Below are 17787 nucleotides of genomic sequence, written 5' to 3'. Positions count from 1 at the left end.
AATAGGAGTGAATAGACTATGAATAGGCTGTGAATAGGAGTGAATAGACTATGAATAGGCTGTGAATAGGAGTGAATAGACTATGAATAGGCTGTGAATAGGAGTGAATAGACTATGAATAGGCTGTGAATAGGAGTGAATAGGCGGTGAATAGGAGTGAATAGACTATGAATAGGCTGTGAATAGGAGTGAATAGGCGGTGAATAGGAGCGAATAGGCTGTGAATAGGAGTGAATAGGTGGTGGATAGGAGTGAATATGAGTGAATAGGAGTGAATAGGGGTGAATAGGCTGTGAATAGGAGTGAGTAGGAGTGAATAGGAGTGAGTAGGAGTGAGTAGGACTACGTAGGCGTGTTGTGAATAGAAGGCCTGTCACTCACATTTGAGGCAGAAGTTACCCCTAACCACAGATCTAGGATCAGATTACCTTTAACCATTACCTCTTAACCTTAACCCTTCTTCAGATAAATAAATACATATCTGACCTTGTATCAGTGGTTAGGGGTAACTTCTACCTTCTCTGTCACACACTCTAGCCCTGTTTATACCTGTCGTTAACATGTGTCCTTTGTCCTGATCTTGTCTGTTTACATTTATAAGATCTGATTGCAATCAGATCGCAATGCATCGTTTAATCGTCTACACTTGTCTAAGAAGGTGGGCAGTCAGAATGTGGACAAGATCCGGACAAAGGCCGCATGTCAGGTATAAACACATCCCTTTTCCAGTCATACTTAAAACGTCACAGAACAAAACAGTAATGGCAGAATGTATTTTTCCCCCTCACTGTTGTGTCCACTTATCCAGACAGACAGATGAATAGGAGTTCTGCGTTTGGTTATGATGATGTACAGTAGAGAGGTTGTACAGTAGAGAGGTTGTACAGTAGAGAGGTTGTACAGTAGAGAGGTTGTACAGTAGAGAGGTTGTACAGTAGAGAGGTTGTGTGACTCATGCATGTGAGGTTTCCCATGGTGTGTGCCAAGGGCATCGGGGGCCTGAGGGGCTGCGCAACCTGGAACCAGTTTGGAATGAGGAGCTCTGTGTGTGCAGCTAGCCTGCAGCATCGCTTAAGCCTTGTTCCACTGGAGTGTGTGTGTGTGTGTGTGTGTGTGTGTGTGTGTGTGTGTGTGTGTGTGTGTGTGTGTGTGTGTGTGTGTGTGTGTGTGTGTGTGTGTGTGTGTGTGTGATAAAATTAGAGGAAAAGCCGACATGTTCGTGTGGATGGGCACACATTGGCACAAGCCACCAGTTGGCCACATGAAGGGACGTCTTTGGGAGTCAGAATGTTTATGTGGAAATTGGAACAATGATTTCTACTTTTACATATGGACATGAAGCAGGAGCCACATAACAAGGGACCAAAACTGATTCATTGATAATGAATACACCATGCTATGCATGTGTATGAATACTTATGTGTGTTTGTGTGCGCCCCTGTGCATGGGAGTATGTGTGTTTGTGTGCGCCCCTGTGCATGGGAGTATGTGTGTCTGTGTGCGCCCCTGTGCATGGGAGTATGTGTGTTTGTGTGCGCCCCTGTGCATGGGAGTATGTGTGTCTGTGTGCGCCCCTGTGCATGGGAGTATGTGTGTCTGTGTGCGCCCCTGTGCATGGGAGTATGTGTGTCTGTGTGCGCCCCTGTGCATGGGAGTATGTGTGTCTGTGTGCGCCCCTGTGCATGGGAGTATGTGTGTTTGTGTGCGCCCCTGTGCATGGGAGTATGTGTGCCTGTGTGCGCCCCTGTGCATGGGAGTATGTGTGTCTGTGTGCGCCCCTGTGCATGGGAGTATGTGTGTTTGTGTGCGCCCCTGTGCATGGGAGTATGTGTGTTTGTGTGCGCCCCTGTGCATGGGAGTATGTGTGTTTGTGTGCGCCCCTGTGCATGGGAGTATGTGTGTTTGTGTGCGCCCCTGTGCATGGGAGTATGTGTGTTTGTGTGCGCCCCTGTGCATGGGAGTATGTGTGTTTGTGTGCGCCCCTGTGCATGGGAGTATGTGTGTTTGTGTGCGCCCCTGTGCATGGGAGTATGTGTGTCTGTGTGCGCCCCTGTGCATGGGAGTATGTGTGTCTGTGTGCGCCCCTGTGCATGGGAGTATGTGTGTTTGTGTGCGCCCCTGTGCATGGGAGTATGTGTGTCTGTGTGCGCCCCTGTGCATGGGAGTATGTGTGTCTGTGTGCGCCCCTGTGCATGGGAGTATGTGTGTTTGTGTGCGCCCCTGTGCATGGGAGTATGTGTGTCTGTGTGCGCCCCTGTGCATGGGAGTATGTGTGTTTGTGTGCGCCCCTGTGCATGGGAGTATGTGTGTCTGTGTGCGCCCCTGTGCATGGGAGTATGTGTGTCTGTGTGCGCCCTGTGCATGGGAGTATGTGTGTTTGTGTGCGCCCCTGTGCATGGGAGTATGTGTGTCTGTGTGCGCCCCTGTGCATGGGAGTATGTGTGTCTGTGTGCGCCCCTGTGCATGGGAGTATGTGTGTCTGTGTGCGCCCCTGTGCATGGGAGTATGTGTGTTTGTGTGCGCCCCTGTGCATGGGAGTATGTGTGTCTGTGTGCGCCCCTGTGCATGGGAGTATGTGTGTCTGTGTGCGCCCCTGTGCATGGGAGTATGTGTGTCTGTGTGCGCCCCTGTGCATGGGAGTATGTGTGTCTGTGTGCGCCCCTGTGCATGGGAGTATGTGTGTCTGTGTGCGCCCCTGTGCATGGGAGTATGTGTGTCTGTAGCTGCGAGTGCACGTCCATGCTCCTCCATATTCACTGTGTTAGTTGATCTAGATTAATCTGGCTGTTCCTAGGCCCCCTAGCCTATACCCTCCACTGTCCCCAGGCCCCCTAGCCTATACCCTTCACTGTCCCCAGGCCCCTAGCCTATACTCTCCACTGTCCCTAGGCCCCCTAGCCTATACCCTCCACTGTTCCTAGGCCCCCTAGCCTATACCCTCCACTGTCCCCAGGCCCCCTAGCCTATACCCTCCACTGTCCCCAGGCCCCCTAGCCTATACCCTCCACTGTCCCCAGGCCCCCTAGCCTATACTCTCCACTGTCCACAGGCCCCCTAGACTATATCCACTGTTTCTAGGCCCCTTAACCAGTCAGCCTATACCCTCCAATGACCCTAGGTCCCCTAGCCAGACAGCCTATACCCTCCACTGTCCCTAGGTCCCCTAGCCAGCAAGCCTATACCCTCCACTGTTCCTAGGCCCCCTAGCCTATACCCTCCACTGTCCACAGGCCCCCTATCCTATACCCTCCACTGCCTCTAGGCCCCCTAGCCAGCAAGCCTATCTCCTCCACTGTCCCTAGGCACCCTAGCCAGCAAGCCTATACCCTCTACTGTCCCTAGGCACCCTAGCTAGCCAGCCCTCCTCTCCCCTGTCCATAGGCCCTCTAGCCACCCAGCCCTCCTCTCCCCTGTCCCTAGGCCCTCTAGCCAGCCAGCAAATACCCTCCTCTGTCCATAGGCCCCCTATCCAGCCAGCCTTTACCCTCCACTGTACAATGAGACACACAATGAGGAAAACAGACAGTTCTTCCAAATTAAAGCTAACTGAGCTATATAAACAGAATGCACACAGAGAGAGGAGAGAGAAAGGGAACCGAGAAGGAGAGAGGGAGGAGGAGGGTGAAGGGATTAAGGAGGAGAGAGGGCAGTTATACACAAACTGTCTTCATAGCTTTTCCTCTCTAATTTAGTATCTGGGGAATCTACTGTGTCTGTCCACAGATACATTGTTAGTAGAGGAGGAAACGCTAGAAAACGAAAGGCAGCCTCTTGCTGGGACGAAAAGATTGGGTCATTTAACCCAACTCAGTCTAACACCTATTTTTTGAAAGAATAGGAAGTAAATGTGTTTTACATGACACTGGAGCTGTTTGACGATTACATGTAGCTCTGTGTGCACACGTATGTACAAACGTGGCTCCGTGTTTGTGTCGGTGTGTGTGTGAGACAGCATCCCTGTTAGATCTATGTAGAGCTCCTACAGCCAGTAAGAGAAAGACAGAGGGAGAGAGAGAGAGAAGAGGGGGATGGGAGAAGGGAGAGAGAGAGAGAGATGGGATCTGTCCAGGCCCTGTCTGGATCTCATTTAGAGGATAGTAATGCAATTAGCATTGTTTACTTTTCACAGCTCCAGCCAGCCAGAGTCTCAGGAAGGCCCTGTGTGTGTGTGTGTGTGTGTGTGTGTGTGTGTGTGTGTGTGTGTGTGTGTGTGTGTGTGTGTGTGTGTGTGTGTGTGTGTGTGTGTGTGTGTGTGTGTTTTTGTGTGTGTGTGTGTGTGTGTGTGTGTGTGTGTGTGTGTGTGTTTTTGCTATTTGTACCTAACATCTTACACAGATATTTTCCATCTCCTTGAACACTCATTATCTCTGTTTGTAGATTGAGGTTGTCGATGGACACAGCCTTTGCTCCAAAATGAAGGAACAGCCAGAAACTCCAGAGAAGGACAGTGTATAATGTGGTGTTAAAGTGTTGAAGGACAAACCATCAGACATAATGTATCTCAGTGGAGGCTGCTGAGGGGAAAAAGGCTCATAATAATGTCTGGAATGGAGTCCATGGGGTTGTATGTGTTTGATACCGTTCCATATACTCCATTCCAGACATTATTATGAGTCGTCAGCAGCCTCCACTGATGTATCTCTTTATTCTCTGCTCTAACTCTTACACAGAACCCAAACCGGCTGCACCATCGTGCGCCATCGTGCATAAATGTATTTTGTCCCCCTACACTAAACGCGATCACGACACGCAGGTTAAAATATCAAAACAAACTCTGAACCAATTATATTAATTTGGGGACAGGTTGAAAAGCATTCGCTTGCTGTTGCTAGCTAATTTGTCCTTTTTAGCTAGCTTGTTGTTGCTAGCTAATTTGTCCTTTTTAGCTAGCTTGTTGTTGCTTGATGATTTGTCCTGGGATATAAACATTGAGTTGTTATTTTACCTGAAATGCACAAGGTCCTCTACTCCACCAATTAATCCACACATAAAACGGTCAACCGAATCGTTTCTAGTCATCTCTGCTCCTTCCAGGGTTTTTCTTCTCTTGACTTTATATTGCGATTGGCAACTTTCATATATTAGGTGCATTACTGCCACTGACCTCGTTCGTCTTTCAGTCACCCACATGGGTATAACCAATGAGGAGATGGCACGTGGGTACCTGCTTCTATTAACCAATGAGGAGATGGGAGAGGCAGGACTCGCAGCGCAATCTGCATCAGAAATAGAACTGACTTCTATTTTATCCCTTGGCAACGCAGACGCTCGTTGGCGCGCGTGAGCAGTGTGGGTGCAATAATTGAATAACATAGATTTCAAAATGTATTTTTCAACACTCATGCACGTGACGCGAGCGGTGTGGTCAGCCTGTTACTGTCGGGGGAATAATGATCTGACCAACATCCAACTCGGGAACATTGTCTTTTTTTGTGTGTGTGATTAAATCACCATTGGAACATAATAGAGTTAGAGCGTACATTTTTTTCTTTGATATGATCTTCTGTCCTGCAGTTGGATGTGCATATTTAGTCTTTTTTCTCTGGTGAATGATGACAGCCACGAGCAACATTAGACCGTCTTCGTCTCTCAGGCAATATAGTGGTCAATTATACTGCAGAACATTTTTTGTGTTTTAAGGCTGGGCTGTAACTAAAGCCTGCAATATAGTGGTCAATTATACTGCAGGTCATTTTTTTGTGTTTTAAGGCTGGGCTGTAACTAAAGCCTGCAATATAGTGGTCAATTATACTGCAGGTCATTTTTTTGTGTTTTAAGGCTGGGTTGTAACTAAAGCCTGCAATATAGTGGTCAATTATACTACAGGCCATATTTTGTGTTTTAAGGCTGGGCTGTAACTAAAGCCTACAATATAGTGGTCAATTATACTGCAGGTCATTTTTTGTGTTTTAAGGCTGGGCTGTAACTAAAGCCTGCAATATAGTGGTCAATTGTACGGAAGGTCTTTTAAAAAAAAATGCTGGGCTGTAACAAAAGCCTGTACCACTGGATTAGTGGTGGCAGGAGTTAGGGTTCTCTCCCAACGCTGACAAATCTATTCTATAGAAAAGTTACCTCTTATCACCCTGTTAGCCCAGCCCAGCCCATCCCACCCATCCCTCACACAACGAGCGCCTCTTTTACGTCCTTCAATTTGGGTTGATCAAACAATCATTGACCTGTTTTATTGCAGGTATTAGTGAGTGGGTTGACGAGTTACCCCCTCACACACTGTCTTGTCTGTCTGCTGCGTTGACGTCTTCTGCTCTTCTCCCCTGCTATAAAAGACTAGTGGCAGACCAGGTGTGTGTGTGTGTGTGTGTGTGAGGGGGGGGATTGGGCTAGCTGGTTGGTTGTCTCTTCCATAGCTGATAAGATTCTATTAGATAAGGTTTTATCTGTTGTTCCCTCTGTCTGCTTTACAGCCTTGCTGAATGAACTGCTACACTGGGAGAGAAAGACCTTCACACACATACACACACACACACACACCTTGACAGATATCCATGGGCACGTAAACACAAACACAGACAGCAAACACACACGTTCACACACTCAGACCGATAGGGAGACCGATAGGGAGTCATGTGCCAACTGGCACATTGTTAGCACAGATCGCTCAAGATTGACTTGAAATGGACTTGACCATTTCTGTACATGTCCTGAGGATATTGGGAAATGCCCTAAAAACCGTCCACTAGGGGCAACAGTGAGCATTATTACCATCAATAATCACATGACTCCGGATCAAAGGTTGAGTGTTCAATCCCAAGGTTGACATTTTTTTACCCTATCACAAACCTTAACCCTTAACTTAACCATTCAGGACTGAACCGTATCACAAACCTAAACCCTTAACTTAAGCATCAGGACTGAATGCTTAAATCAATCAATCAATTAATCAATCTAAAACGTACAAATCAAAATTTTATGTTTGGAGAAACCTGGATAAATGTCAGAATCTACCTCTCCATATTACCTGTGTGTAAAGTTGACCTCTATATTAGCTGTGTGTAAAGTTGACCTCTATATTAGCTGTGTGTAAAGTTGACCTCTATATTACCTGTGTGTAAAGTTGACCTCTATATTACCTGTGTGTAAAGTTGACCTCTATATTAGCTGTGTGTAAAGTTGACCTCTATATTAGCTGTGTGTAAAGTTGACCTCTATATTACCTGTGTGTAAAGTTGACCTCTATATTAGCTGTGTGTAAAGTTGACCTCTATATTAGCTGTGTGTAAAGTTGACCTCTATATTACCTCTCTCTCTCTCTCGCTCTCGCTCTCTCAGGCATTATCAAGGTGGGCCATTGGAACCCTCTGCCCATCCACTTCCTAACAGACGCTCCTGAAGCCACAGTGGCTGACATGCTGTTGGACGTCTATCACATGGTCACTCTCCACATACAGCTACAGAGGTGTGTGTGTGTATGTGTGTCCCAGCGTGTGTGTTACTGTAGGGGCCACCTTTGCCACCTTTCCAACAAGTCAGTTCATCAAATGTCTGCCCTGCTAGACTTGCCCCGGTCAATTTTAAGTGCTGTTATTGTGAAGTGGAGATGTCTATGAGCACCAAGCTCACAGGACGGGACCACTGAGTGCTGAAGCTCGTAGCTTGTAAAAATCACTCACAACCGAGTTCCAAACTGCCTCTGGAAGCAACATCAGCACAATAACTGTTTGTCGGGAGCTTCATGAGATGTGATTTGCAGATACAGCTTTAGCTACACAGCTTATAAGCGCACAGTGACAATTTATTGAAAGGATTTTTCACTGTTTAGAAATAGATGGATTTTGGAGATAGACTACACTACACATTCCAACTGTTGGAATGAAGTTGGAATTAGTTGGAGTTACTGAATCAGAATGGAGTTCCTTTGGGGGACTGATCTCATCTTGGCATATTCTACACTTTCACAATAGATTCTCATAGTTCAACAGTTTACCAAAGTGGAACATTAAGTTTAAAATCAAAATTGTGAGTGATCCAAGGAGACAGCTAGCCCAGATCCCAGCATCAGAGATTTATCTATTATCTGTCTTTCTCTCTCAAAGGGATTTCATACCAGTAACTTGCAGATGGATTTCATACCAGTAACTTGCAGATGGATTTCATACCAGTAACTTGCAGATGGATTTCATACCAGTAACTTGCAGATGGATTTCATACCAGTAACTTGCAGAGGGATTTCATTGCAGTAACTTGCAGTTTCCCAAAGAGTGAGTGAAGATGTTCCTGATAAATGGAGATAGATAGACTACAGATGAGTGGATTGTGGTCGGTATTGTGTTGTTGCATACCATCCAGCTTTGTTTACATCTGTCTCCATGGGGATGGTTTCACCTGACAACCGGTATTGCCCTCAGTGACTGATAGGAGTTGAGGCAAATACATTTGTGGTTTGTGGAATAATACAGTCTCTGGATGTGATTCACGACATGACCAAAAGTATGTGGACACCTGCTCGTCGAACATCTCATTCCAAAATCATGGGCATTAATATGGAGTTGGTCCCCCCCTTTGCTGCTATAACAGCCTCCACTCTTCTGGGAAGGCTTTCTACTGGATGTTGGAACATTGCTGCGGGGACTTGCTTCCATTCAGCCACAAGACCATTAGTAAGGTCAGGAACTGATGTTGGGTGATTAGTCCTGGCTCGCAGTCGGCGTTCCAATTCATCCCAAAGGTGTTTGATGGAGTTGAGGTCAGGGCTCTGTGCAGGCCAGTCAAGTTCTTCCACACCAATCTCGACAAACCATTTCTGTATGGACCTTGCTTTGTGCACGGGGGCATTGTCATGCTGAAACAGAAAAGGACCTTCCCCAAACTGTTGCCACAAAGTTGGAAGCACAGACTTAAAATCAAATCAAATGTTATTGGTCACATACATGTGTTTAGCAGATGTTATTGCGGGTGTATCAAAATGCTTGTGCTTCTAGCTCCGACAGTGCAGTAATATCTAACAAATTACACAACATATACACACACACATCTAAGTAGGAATGAATTAAGACTGTATACATATGGACGAGCGATGTCAGAGTGGAACAGACTAATATACAGTAGAATAGTATAGAATACAGTATATACATATGAGATGAGTAATGCAAGATATGTAAACATTATTGTTGTAGCGTTAACATTTCCCTTCACTGGAACTAAGGGGCCCGAACCATGAAAAAGCCCCAGACCATTATTCCTCCTCCACCAAATGAAACGTGATTCATTACTCCAAAGAACGCGTTTCCATTGGCGCCGAGCTTTACACCACTCCAGCCAGCGGTTGGCATTGCACATGGTGATCTTACACTTGTGTGCGGCTGCTCGGCCATGGAAACCAACTTCATGAAGCTCCCGACGAACACTTTGCGGCTGAGCCATTGTTGCTCCTAGACATTTCCACTTCACAATAACAGTACATACAGTTGACAAAATGATTTGCTGGAAAGGTGGCATCCTATGACGGTGCCATGTTGAAATTCACTGAGCTCTTCAGTACGGGCCATTCTACTGCCAATGTTTGTCTATGGAGATTGCATGGCTGTGCGAGCAATTTTATACACCAATCAATAACGGTGTGGCTGAAATAGCGTAATCCACTCATTTCAAGGGGTGTCCACATACTTTTGTATATATAGTGTATGAATGAGCATTCCAATTCCCTAGTTATTGACAAGAATGATGACTTAAAAAATTCAGTATGATGTAGTGAGGAACTTACACAAAGCTGGTGCAACCTGAATGGAGTGTTCAGTCTAGTTTACCCAGGCTAGGTGCAACCAGCCCCAGGACAGGAAGTATGTGACTGACTTCGTTTAACATTCTGTAGCTTTGCCAAGCTGGAGGATCTTCCGTCAGAGCAGTGGAACCACGCCACGGTGAGGAACGCTCTTAAGGAGCTTCTCAAGGAGATGAACCAAAGCACACTGGCTAAGGAGTGCCCACTGTCACAGGTAATACTTCAGCCCTATCAAACCTCCACAACAGTCCATTACTACACTGATCTGCTAAATTCTCTCACAATTGGTGGGTGGGGGGCTTAACAACCTCTGTTGCTAAGCAGGTTCAGCATCAACTTTTTTTGCACAGACTACATACGGCCCAAAACAAAGCATTAGTCCAGGGTTAAATAATGCATGTGTGAAACAAGGGAAAGTTAGCCCGAGGCCAGTGGGACAGTCTCATTCCTGGGGTGGAAGATAGCCCTGGGTTTAAGGCAATGCAGGGTAACAGGGCCCTTATGTCTGGCTAAGCCTATTCCTCATCAGTGTGTGGTGCTGTCTGGATGAGAGGGTGTTAATCTCTGCCATGTGTGGCTGCTGAGGGGTTTTAATTCCATGGGGGGCTTCCTCTGGTGATATATGTCTGTCTTCTTCAATGATCGTGTGTGTGTGAGCGACCATGCAAATTTGTCTCCAGTCAATCCCCTCTCCCTCTCCCTCCCTCTCCCTCTCTATCCCTCTCCCTCTCTCTCTCTCTCCCTCTCTCTCTCTCCCTCTCTATCCCTCTCTCTCTCTGTCTCTCTCTCCCTCTCTATCCCTCTCCTCTATCCCTCTCCTCTCCCTCTCTCTCTCTCTGTCTCTCTCTCCCTCTCTATCCCTCTCCTCTATCCCTCTCCTCTCCCTCTCTCTCTCTCTCTCTCTCTCTCTTTCCAGAGTATGATTTCCTCGATAGTAAACAGCTCCTACTATGCCAATGTCTCCACTGCCAAATGCCAGGAGTTTGGACGCTGGTACAAGAAGTATAAGAAAATCAAAGGTGATTTTTGTGACCCCTTGGGATCTCCAGCTGGCATGGACCATTTTCTCTTGTACACCATTTATATCAACCCCCTATCTCCTATCCTTCTCTAACCTAAAACAGACAATGATTATCATGTACTTTATTTGGGCAAGCCATTTGAGTGACTGCCTCTTAGCGGCCAATGGCCATTCCCAGTTCTGTCCTGGGCTGACCCCTCGCTGGTGTCTGACAGTCTGTCGCACAGACTCTTCAGTGTTGCCTGTTAACTGACATCCCCTTCACACAGACTCATCAGTGTAACCACAACCACAGGGGGTCCTACAGTACAACACAGGCCTGCTTTACAGTCCCACACAGACCACTGTCCCCACCCCACTTCTGTCTGTCTGTCTGTCTGTCTGTCTGTCTGTCTGTCTGTCTGTCTGTCTGTCTGTCTGTCTGTCTGTCTGTCTGTCTGTCTGTCTGTCTGTCTGTCTGTCTGTCTGTCTGTCTGTCTGTCTGTCTGTCTGTCTGTCTGTCTGTCTGTCTGTCTGTCTGTCTGTCTGTCCATTACACAGCCTGCATGGGACAATTTCTCCTCTCCTCTCCAGCCTCCTTGTCCTCCATTATTCCCATCCCCCCATAGCTCTATTATTACCCTGCCTGAACCCCAAACACAGAGAGACCAGAGGAGAATAGAGTGATGTGGAGGGAGGCAGCGGGTGTCTGACAGAGTGAGTTGATGCAGTGTTGGGTTACACAGCCACTCCACTATTAGTTCTGGCCTCTGCCTGGCAGGGAGAAACACATGCTGATCGCTCGCTAGCCTCCTGATGTGGACCCAGAGAGTAATCTCTCGTGGACAGATTCAGGCAGTGACAACTTTCGCAACCAAGATTAGCTGTCCTGTCAATCATAGTTGAGGAATGCAGATAGGTGTAGAGGAGAGGAATGGGTGATCTCCCGTTGGCTGGCTGTCCTGTCAGTCATAGTTGAGGAGTGCAGATAGGTGTAGAGGAGAGGAATGTGTATATGTGTGTTTTCTGAAGTGTTTTGCATCTCACCCTATCTCTCTCTCTCATTTCCTAGGAGACTATCAGGAGAAGATGTGGTCAGGAAGAGAACATTCTGAAATCAAAGGTGACGAATCTACTGTTTGTACTGTTTCTATGGTTAACTGAAGTTAGGATTTGTCCCGTGGTGTTAGAGAAGCACCACACTCATCTCCCCCTCCCCCACCTTCCTTCCCCTTCCCCAGTGGAGAGAGACAGCCTGGCAGACTTCTATGTCCTGGGCCAGCGTCCCCCTCCCCACCTGGCCAGCCTGATCCAGCTCAGCCACCTCAGAGGGGGTGGAGGTGCTCTCCTCAAGGGTGGCTCCGGGGACCCCCCCTCCCAACCCTCCCAACAACAACAACAATCCCAACAACAACACCCCCTCGCCCCATGGCCAGCACCACAACAGCCCCCTCTACGTGGCCAGGTCCCCCCTCCCGGCCCTCCAACCTCCCTCCAACCTCTCCTCGGCCCAGGCGGGCTTCTCTCCCCCCAGCTCAGCCCTCAGCTGGTTCGACAGCAGCTAGCCATGGCTCACCTCATCAACCAGCAGCTAGCTGTTAGCCGCCTGCTAGCCCACCAGCATCCACAGGCCCTCAACCAGCATTTCCTCAACCACCCTCCCATCCCTCGCCCTTCCAAGGCAGGGGCCCCTGGGGACCCTGGGAGCAACCCGTCTGCTGCGGAGGTCTCCATTGATATCTACCAGCATGTCAGGGAGGAACTGAAGAGGGCCAGCGTCTCACAGGCTGTGTTCGCCCGCGTGGCCTTCAACAGAACACAGGTAACCAGACTAACAGAACACAGGTAACCAGACTAACAGAACACAGGTAACCAGACTAACAGAACACAGGTAATACAGTTAACAGAACACAGGTAACCAGACTAACAGAACACAGGTAATACAGTTAACAAAACACAGGTAACCAGACTAACAGAATACAGGTAATACAGTTAACAGAACACAGGTAACCAGACTAACAGAACACAGGTAACCAGACTAACAGAACACAGGTAACCAGACTAACAGAACACAGGTAACCAGACTAACAGAACACAGGTAATACAGTTAACAGAACACAGGTAACCAGACTAACAGAACACAGGTAACCAGACTAACAGAACACAGGTAATACAGTTAACAGAACACAGGTAACCAGACTAACAGAACACAGGTAACCAGACTAACAGAACACAGGTAACCAGACTAACAGAACACAGGTAATACAGTTAACAGAACACAGGTAACCAGACTAACAGAACACAGGTAACCAGACTAACAGAACACAGGTAACCAGACTAACAGAACACAGGTAATACAGTTAACAGAACACAGGTAACCAGACTAACAGAACACAGGTAACCAGACTAACAGAACACAGGTAACCAGACTAACAGAACACAGGTAACCAGACTAACAGAACACAGGTAACCAGACTAACAGAACACAGGTAATACAGTTAACAGAACACAGGTAACCAGACTAACAGAACACAGGTAACCAGACTAACAGAACACAGGTAATACAGTTAACAGAACACAGGTAACCAGACTAACAGAACACAGGTAACCAGACTAACATAACACAGGTAATACAGTTAACAGAACACAGGTAACCAGACTAACAGAACACAGGTAACCAGACTAACAGAACACAGGTAATACAGTTAACAGAACACAGGTAACCAGACTAACAGAACACAGGTAACCAGACTAACAGAACACAGGTAACCAGACTAACAGAACACAGGTAACCAGACTAACAGAACACAGGTAACCAGACTAACAGAACACAGGTAACCAGTTAACAGAACACAGGTAACCAGACTAACAGAACACAGGTAACCAGACTAACAGAACACAGGTAATACAGTTAACAGAACACAGGTAACCAGACTAACAGAACACAGGTAACCAGACTAACAGAACACAGGTAATACAGTTAACAGAACACAGGTAACCAGACTAACAGAACACAGGTAACCAGACTAACAGAACACAGGTAACCAGACTAACAGAACACAGGTAATACAGTTAACAGAACACAGGTAACCAGACTAACAGAACACAGGTAACCAGACTAACAGAACACAGGTAACCAGACTAACAGAACACAGGTAACCAGACTAACAGAACACAGGTAACCAGACTAACAGAACACAGGTAACCAGACTAACAGAACTAACAGAACACAGGTAATAGACTAACAGAACACAGGTAACCAGACTAACAGAAAACAGGTAACCAGACTAACAGAACACAGGTAATACAGTTAACAGAATACAGGTAACCAGACTAACAGAACACAGGTAATACAGTTAACAGAACACAGGTAACCAGACTAACAGAACACAGGTAACCAGACTAACATAACACAGGTAATACAGTTAACAGAACACAGGTAACCAGACTAACAGAACACAGGTAACCAGACTAACAGAACACAGGTAATACAGTTAACAGAACACAGGTAACCAGACTAACAGAACACAGGTAACCAGACTAACATAACACAGGTAATACAGTTAACAGAACACAGGTAACCAGACTAACAGAACACAGGTAACCAGACTAACAGAACACAGGTAATACAGTTAACAGAACACAGGTAACCAGACTAACAGAACACAGGTAACCAGACTAACATAACACAGGTAATACAGTTAACAGAACACAGGTAACCAGACTAACAGAACACAGGTAATACAGTTAACAGAACACAGGTAACCAGACTAACAGAACACAGGTAATACAGTTAACAGAACACAGATAACCAGACTAACAGAACACAGGTAATACAGTTAACAGAACACAGGTAACCAGACTAACAGAACACAGGTAACCAGACTAACAGAACACAGGTAATACAGTTAACAGAACACAGGTAACCAGACTAACAGAACACAGGTAACCAGACTAACAGAACACAGGTAACCAGACTAACAGAACACAGGTAATACAGTTAACAGAACACAGGTAACCAGACTAACAGAACACAGGTAACCAGACTAACAGAACACAGGTAACCAGACTAACAGAACACAGGTAACCAGACTAACAGAACACAGGTAACCAGACTAACAGAACACAGGTAACCAGACTAACAGAACACAGGTAATACAGTTAACAGAACACAGGTAACCAGACTAACAGAAAACAGGTAACCAGACTAACAGAACACAGGTAATACAGTTAACAGAATACAGGTAACCAGACTAACAGAACACAGGTAATACAGTTAACAGAACACAGGTAAACAGACTAACAGAACACAGGTAACCAGACTAACAGAACACAGGTAACCAGACTAACATAACACAGGTAATACAGTTAACAGAACACAGGTAACCAGACTAACAGAACACAGGTAATACAGTTAACAGAACACAGGTAACCAGACTAACAGAACACAGGTAATACAGTTAACAGAACACAGGTAACCAGACTAACAGAACACAGGTAATACAGTTAACAGAACACAGGTAACCAGACTAACAGAACACAGGTAACCAGACTAACAGAACACAGGTAATACAGTTAACAGAACACAGGTAACCAGACTAACAGAACACAGGTAACCAGACTAACAGAACACAGGTAACCAGACTAACAGAACACAGGTAATACAGTTAACAGAACACAGGTAACCAGACTAACAGAACACAGGTAACCAGACTAACAGAACACAGGTAACCAGACTAACAGAACACAGGTAACCAGACTAACAGAACACAGGTAACCAGACTAACAGAACACAGGTAACCAGACTAACAGAACACAGGTAATACAGTTAACAGAACACAGGTAACCAGACTAACAGAACACAGGTAACCAGACTAACAGAACACAGGTAATACAGTTAACAGAACACAGGTAACCAGACTAACAGAACACAGGTAATACAGTTAACAGAACACAGGTAACCAGACTAACAGAACACAGGTAACCAGACTAACAGAACACAGGTAACCAGACTAACAGAACACAGGTAACCAGACTAACAGAACACAGGTAACCAGACTAACAGAACACAGGTAACCAGACTAACAGAACACAGGTAACCAGACTAATAGAACACAGGTAATACAGTTAACAGAACACAGGTAACCAGACTAACAGAACACAGGTAATACAGTTAACAGAACACAGGTAACCAGACTAACAGAACACAGGTAATACAGTTAACAGAACACAGGTAATACAGTTAACAGAACACAGGTAACCAGACTAACAGAACACAGGTAATACAGTTAACAGAACACAGGTAATACAGTTAACAGAACACAGGTAACCAGACTAACAGAACACAGGTAATACAGTTAACAGAACACAGGTAACCAGACTAACAGAACACAGGTAATACAGTTAACAGAACACAGGTAACCAGACTAACAGAACACAGGTAACCAGACTAACAGAACACAGGTAACCAGACTAACAGAACACAGGTAACCAGACTAACAGAACACAGGTAACCAGACTAACAGAACACAGGTAATACAGTTAACAGAACACAGGTAACCAGACTAACAGAACACAGGTAACCAGACTAACAGAACACAGGTAACCAGACTAACAGAACACAGGTAACCAGACTAACAGAACACAGGTAACCAGACTAACAGAACACAGGTAATACAGTTAACAGAACACAGGTAACCAGACTAACAGAACACAGGTAACCAGACTAACAGAACACAGGTAACCAGACTAACAGAACACAGGTAACCAGACTAACAGAACACAGGTAACCAGACTAACAGAACACAGGTAACCAGACTAACAGAACACAGGTAACCAGACTAACAGAACACAGGTAACCAGACTAACAGAACACAGGTAACCAGACTTGGATGGCCTTTAATAGAACACAGGGCAGAAAACCCACAAAGTGTTTAGCCACACACAGGGTAGGGTAGGGAAGGGCTGAAGAACTGAAGACACAGGGTGAGAGGATGGAAGGAATATCAAGGCTGATGTCCCATTCAATACAATAGCATTCTATTTGGATTATTGGGATGACTTTGAGACAAATTAGCAGCAATATTTTCTGATTTGGTTTCTCCTCTGGGTTTCAGACAGTTTCATCTCTCTGTATAGTGTTATGAGTGAGGTAATCTGGTGTGACAGCATGCTGTGTTCCCACGTTCCAGTTCAGTTTCCTCCTCCGCCCTCCCAGCAGTACACACACCTGCTGCATTCACACACACCCCATTAGAGCCAATATGGAGCCCACATGAGGGGTGGGAGGTCACAGCTTTAGAGCAGGTGAAGGGTGTGTGTGTGTCTGCATGCTTGTGTGTACGTGCGAGTGAGTACAGTGTGTGTAAACAAGCTGCAAGCCACTCATTCTAAAAGTATAAGTTTGCGGCGTGTGTGTGTGTGTGCGTGTGCGTGTGTGTGCACCAGGGCCTGCTGTCGGAGATTCTGCGGAAGGAGGAGGACCCTCGCTCTGCCTCTCAGTCCCTGCTGGTCAACCTCAAAGCCATGCAGAACTTCCTCATCCTCCCTGAGGGGGAGAGAGACCGTATTTACCAGGAGGAGCGTGAGCGCAGCATCAACCCCTCTGTCGGCCTGCCCCCTACCCCTACCTCCAGCCCCGGGGGCCCCCGCCTCTCTCAGGTACCCCGCCCTCCACCAACCACCCACCGATCCCCAAAACTACTGTAGACACTCTCCACAAAACTCCCCTACAGCAGGGCCTGTGTGTGTCTGGTTGACTGTGTGATGTCTGTCTGTATTTGTGCCTCTTTGATGGATCAGGATGTCTTACGTGTTTTAGTTTTCGTATGGATGTTGGAAAGTTTTCTTTGAGTTTGCTTTGGTTGGTGTCTGTGGTGTTAGTATTGGTGTGTCTGTGGTGTTAGTATTGGTTGGTGTGTCTGTGGTGTTAGTATTGGTGTGTCTGTGGTGTTAGTATTGGTTGGTGTGTCTGTGGTGTTAGTATTGGTGTGTCTGTGGTGTTAGTATTGGTTGGTGTCTGTGGTGTTAGTATTGGTTGGTGTCTGTG

The 17787-nt window shown here is 46.3% G+C and overlaps 1 protein-coding gene across 7 annotated transcripts in view; it reads left to right on the top strand.

The window, feature by feature from the left end:
* The window catches only part of LOC112225616 (DNA-binding protein SATB2), a 95819-nt gene that overhangs the window by 61805 nt on the left and 16227 nt on the right, over positions 1-17787 (top strand). For 6 of the 7 annotated variants that reach the window (XM_042306622.1, XM_042306620.1, XM_042306621.1 and 3 more), the window contains exons 4-9: positions 7291-7417; positions 9830-9953; positions 10656-10758; positions 11812-11862; positions 11981-12561; positions 17187-17399. In XM_042306622.1, the coding sequence (XP_042162556.1) occupies positions 7291-7417; positions 9830-9953; positions 10656-10758; positions 11812-11862; positions 11981-12561; positions 17187-17399 (1199 nt within the window). The remainder of the gene's footprint in view (positions 1-7290; positions 7418-9829; positions 9954-10655; positions 10759-11811; positions 11863-11980; positions 12562-17186; positions 17400-17787) is intronic. The other variant, XM_042306625.1, reaches the window with a different exon arrangement.

The sequence above is a fragment of the Oncorhynchus tshawytscha genome, linkage group LG26 (genome assembly GCF_018296145.1).
Source record: "Oncorhynchus tshawytscha isolate Ot180627B linkage group LG26, Otsh_v2.0, whole genome shotgun sequence".
In the NCBI taxonomy this organism is placed as follows: Eukaryota; Metazoa; Chordata; class Actinopteri; order Salmoniformes; family Salmonidae; genus Oncorhynchus; species Oncorhynchus tshawytscha.
This window is presented reverse-complemented; position numbering and strand designations above follow the sequence as displayed.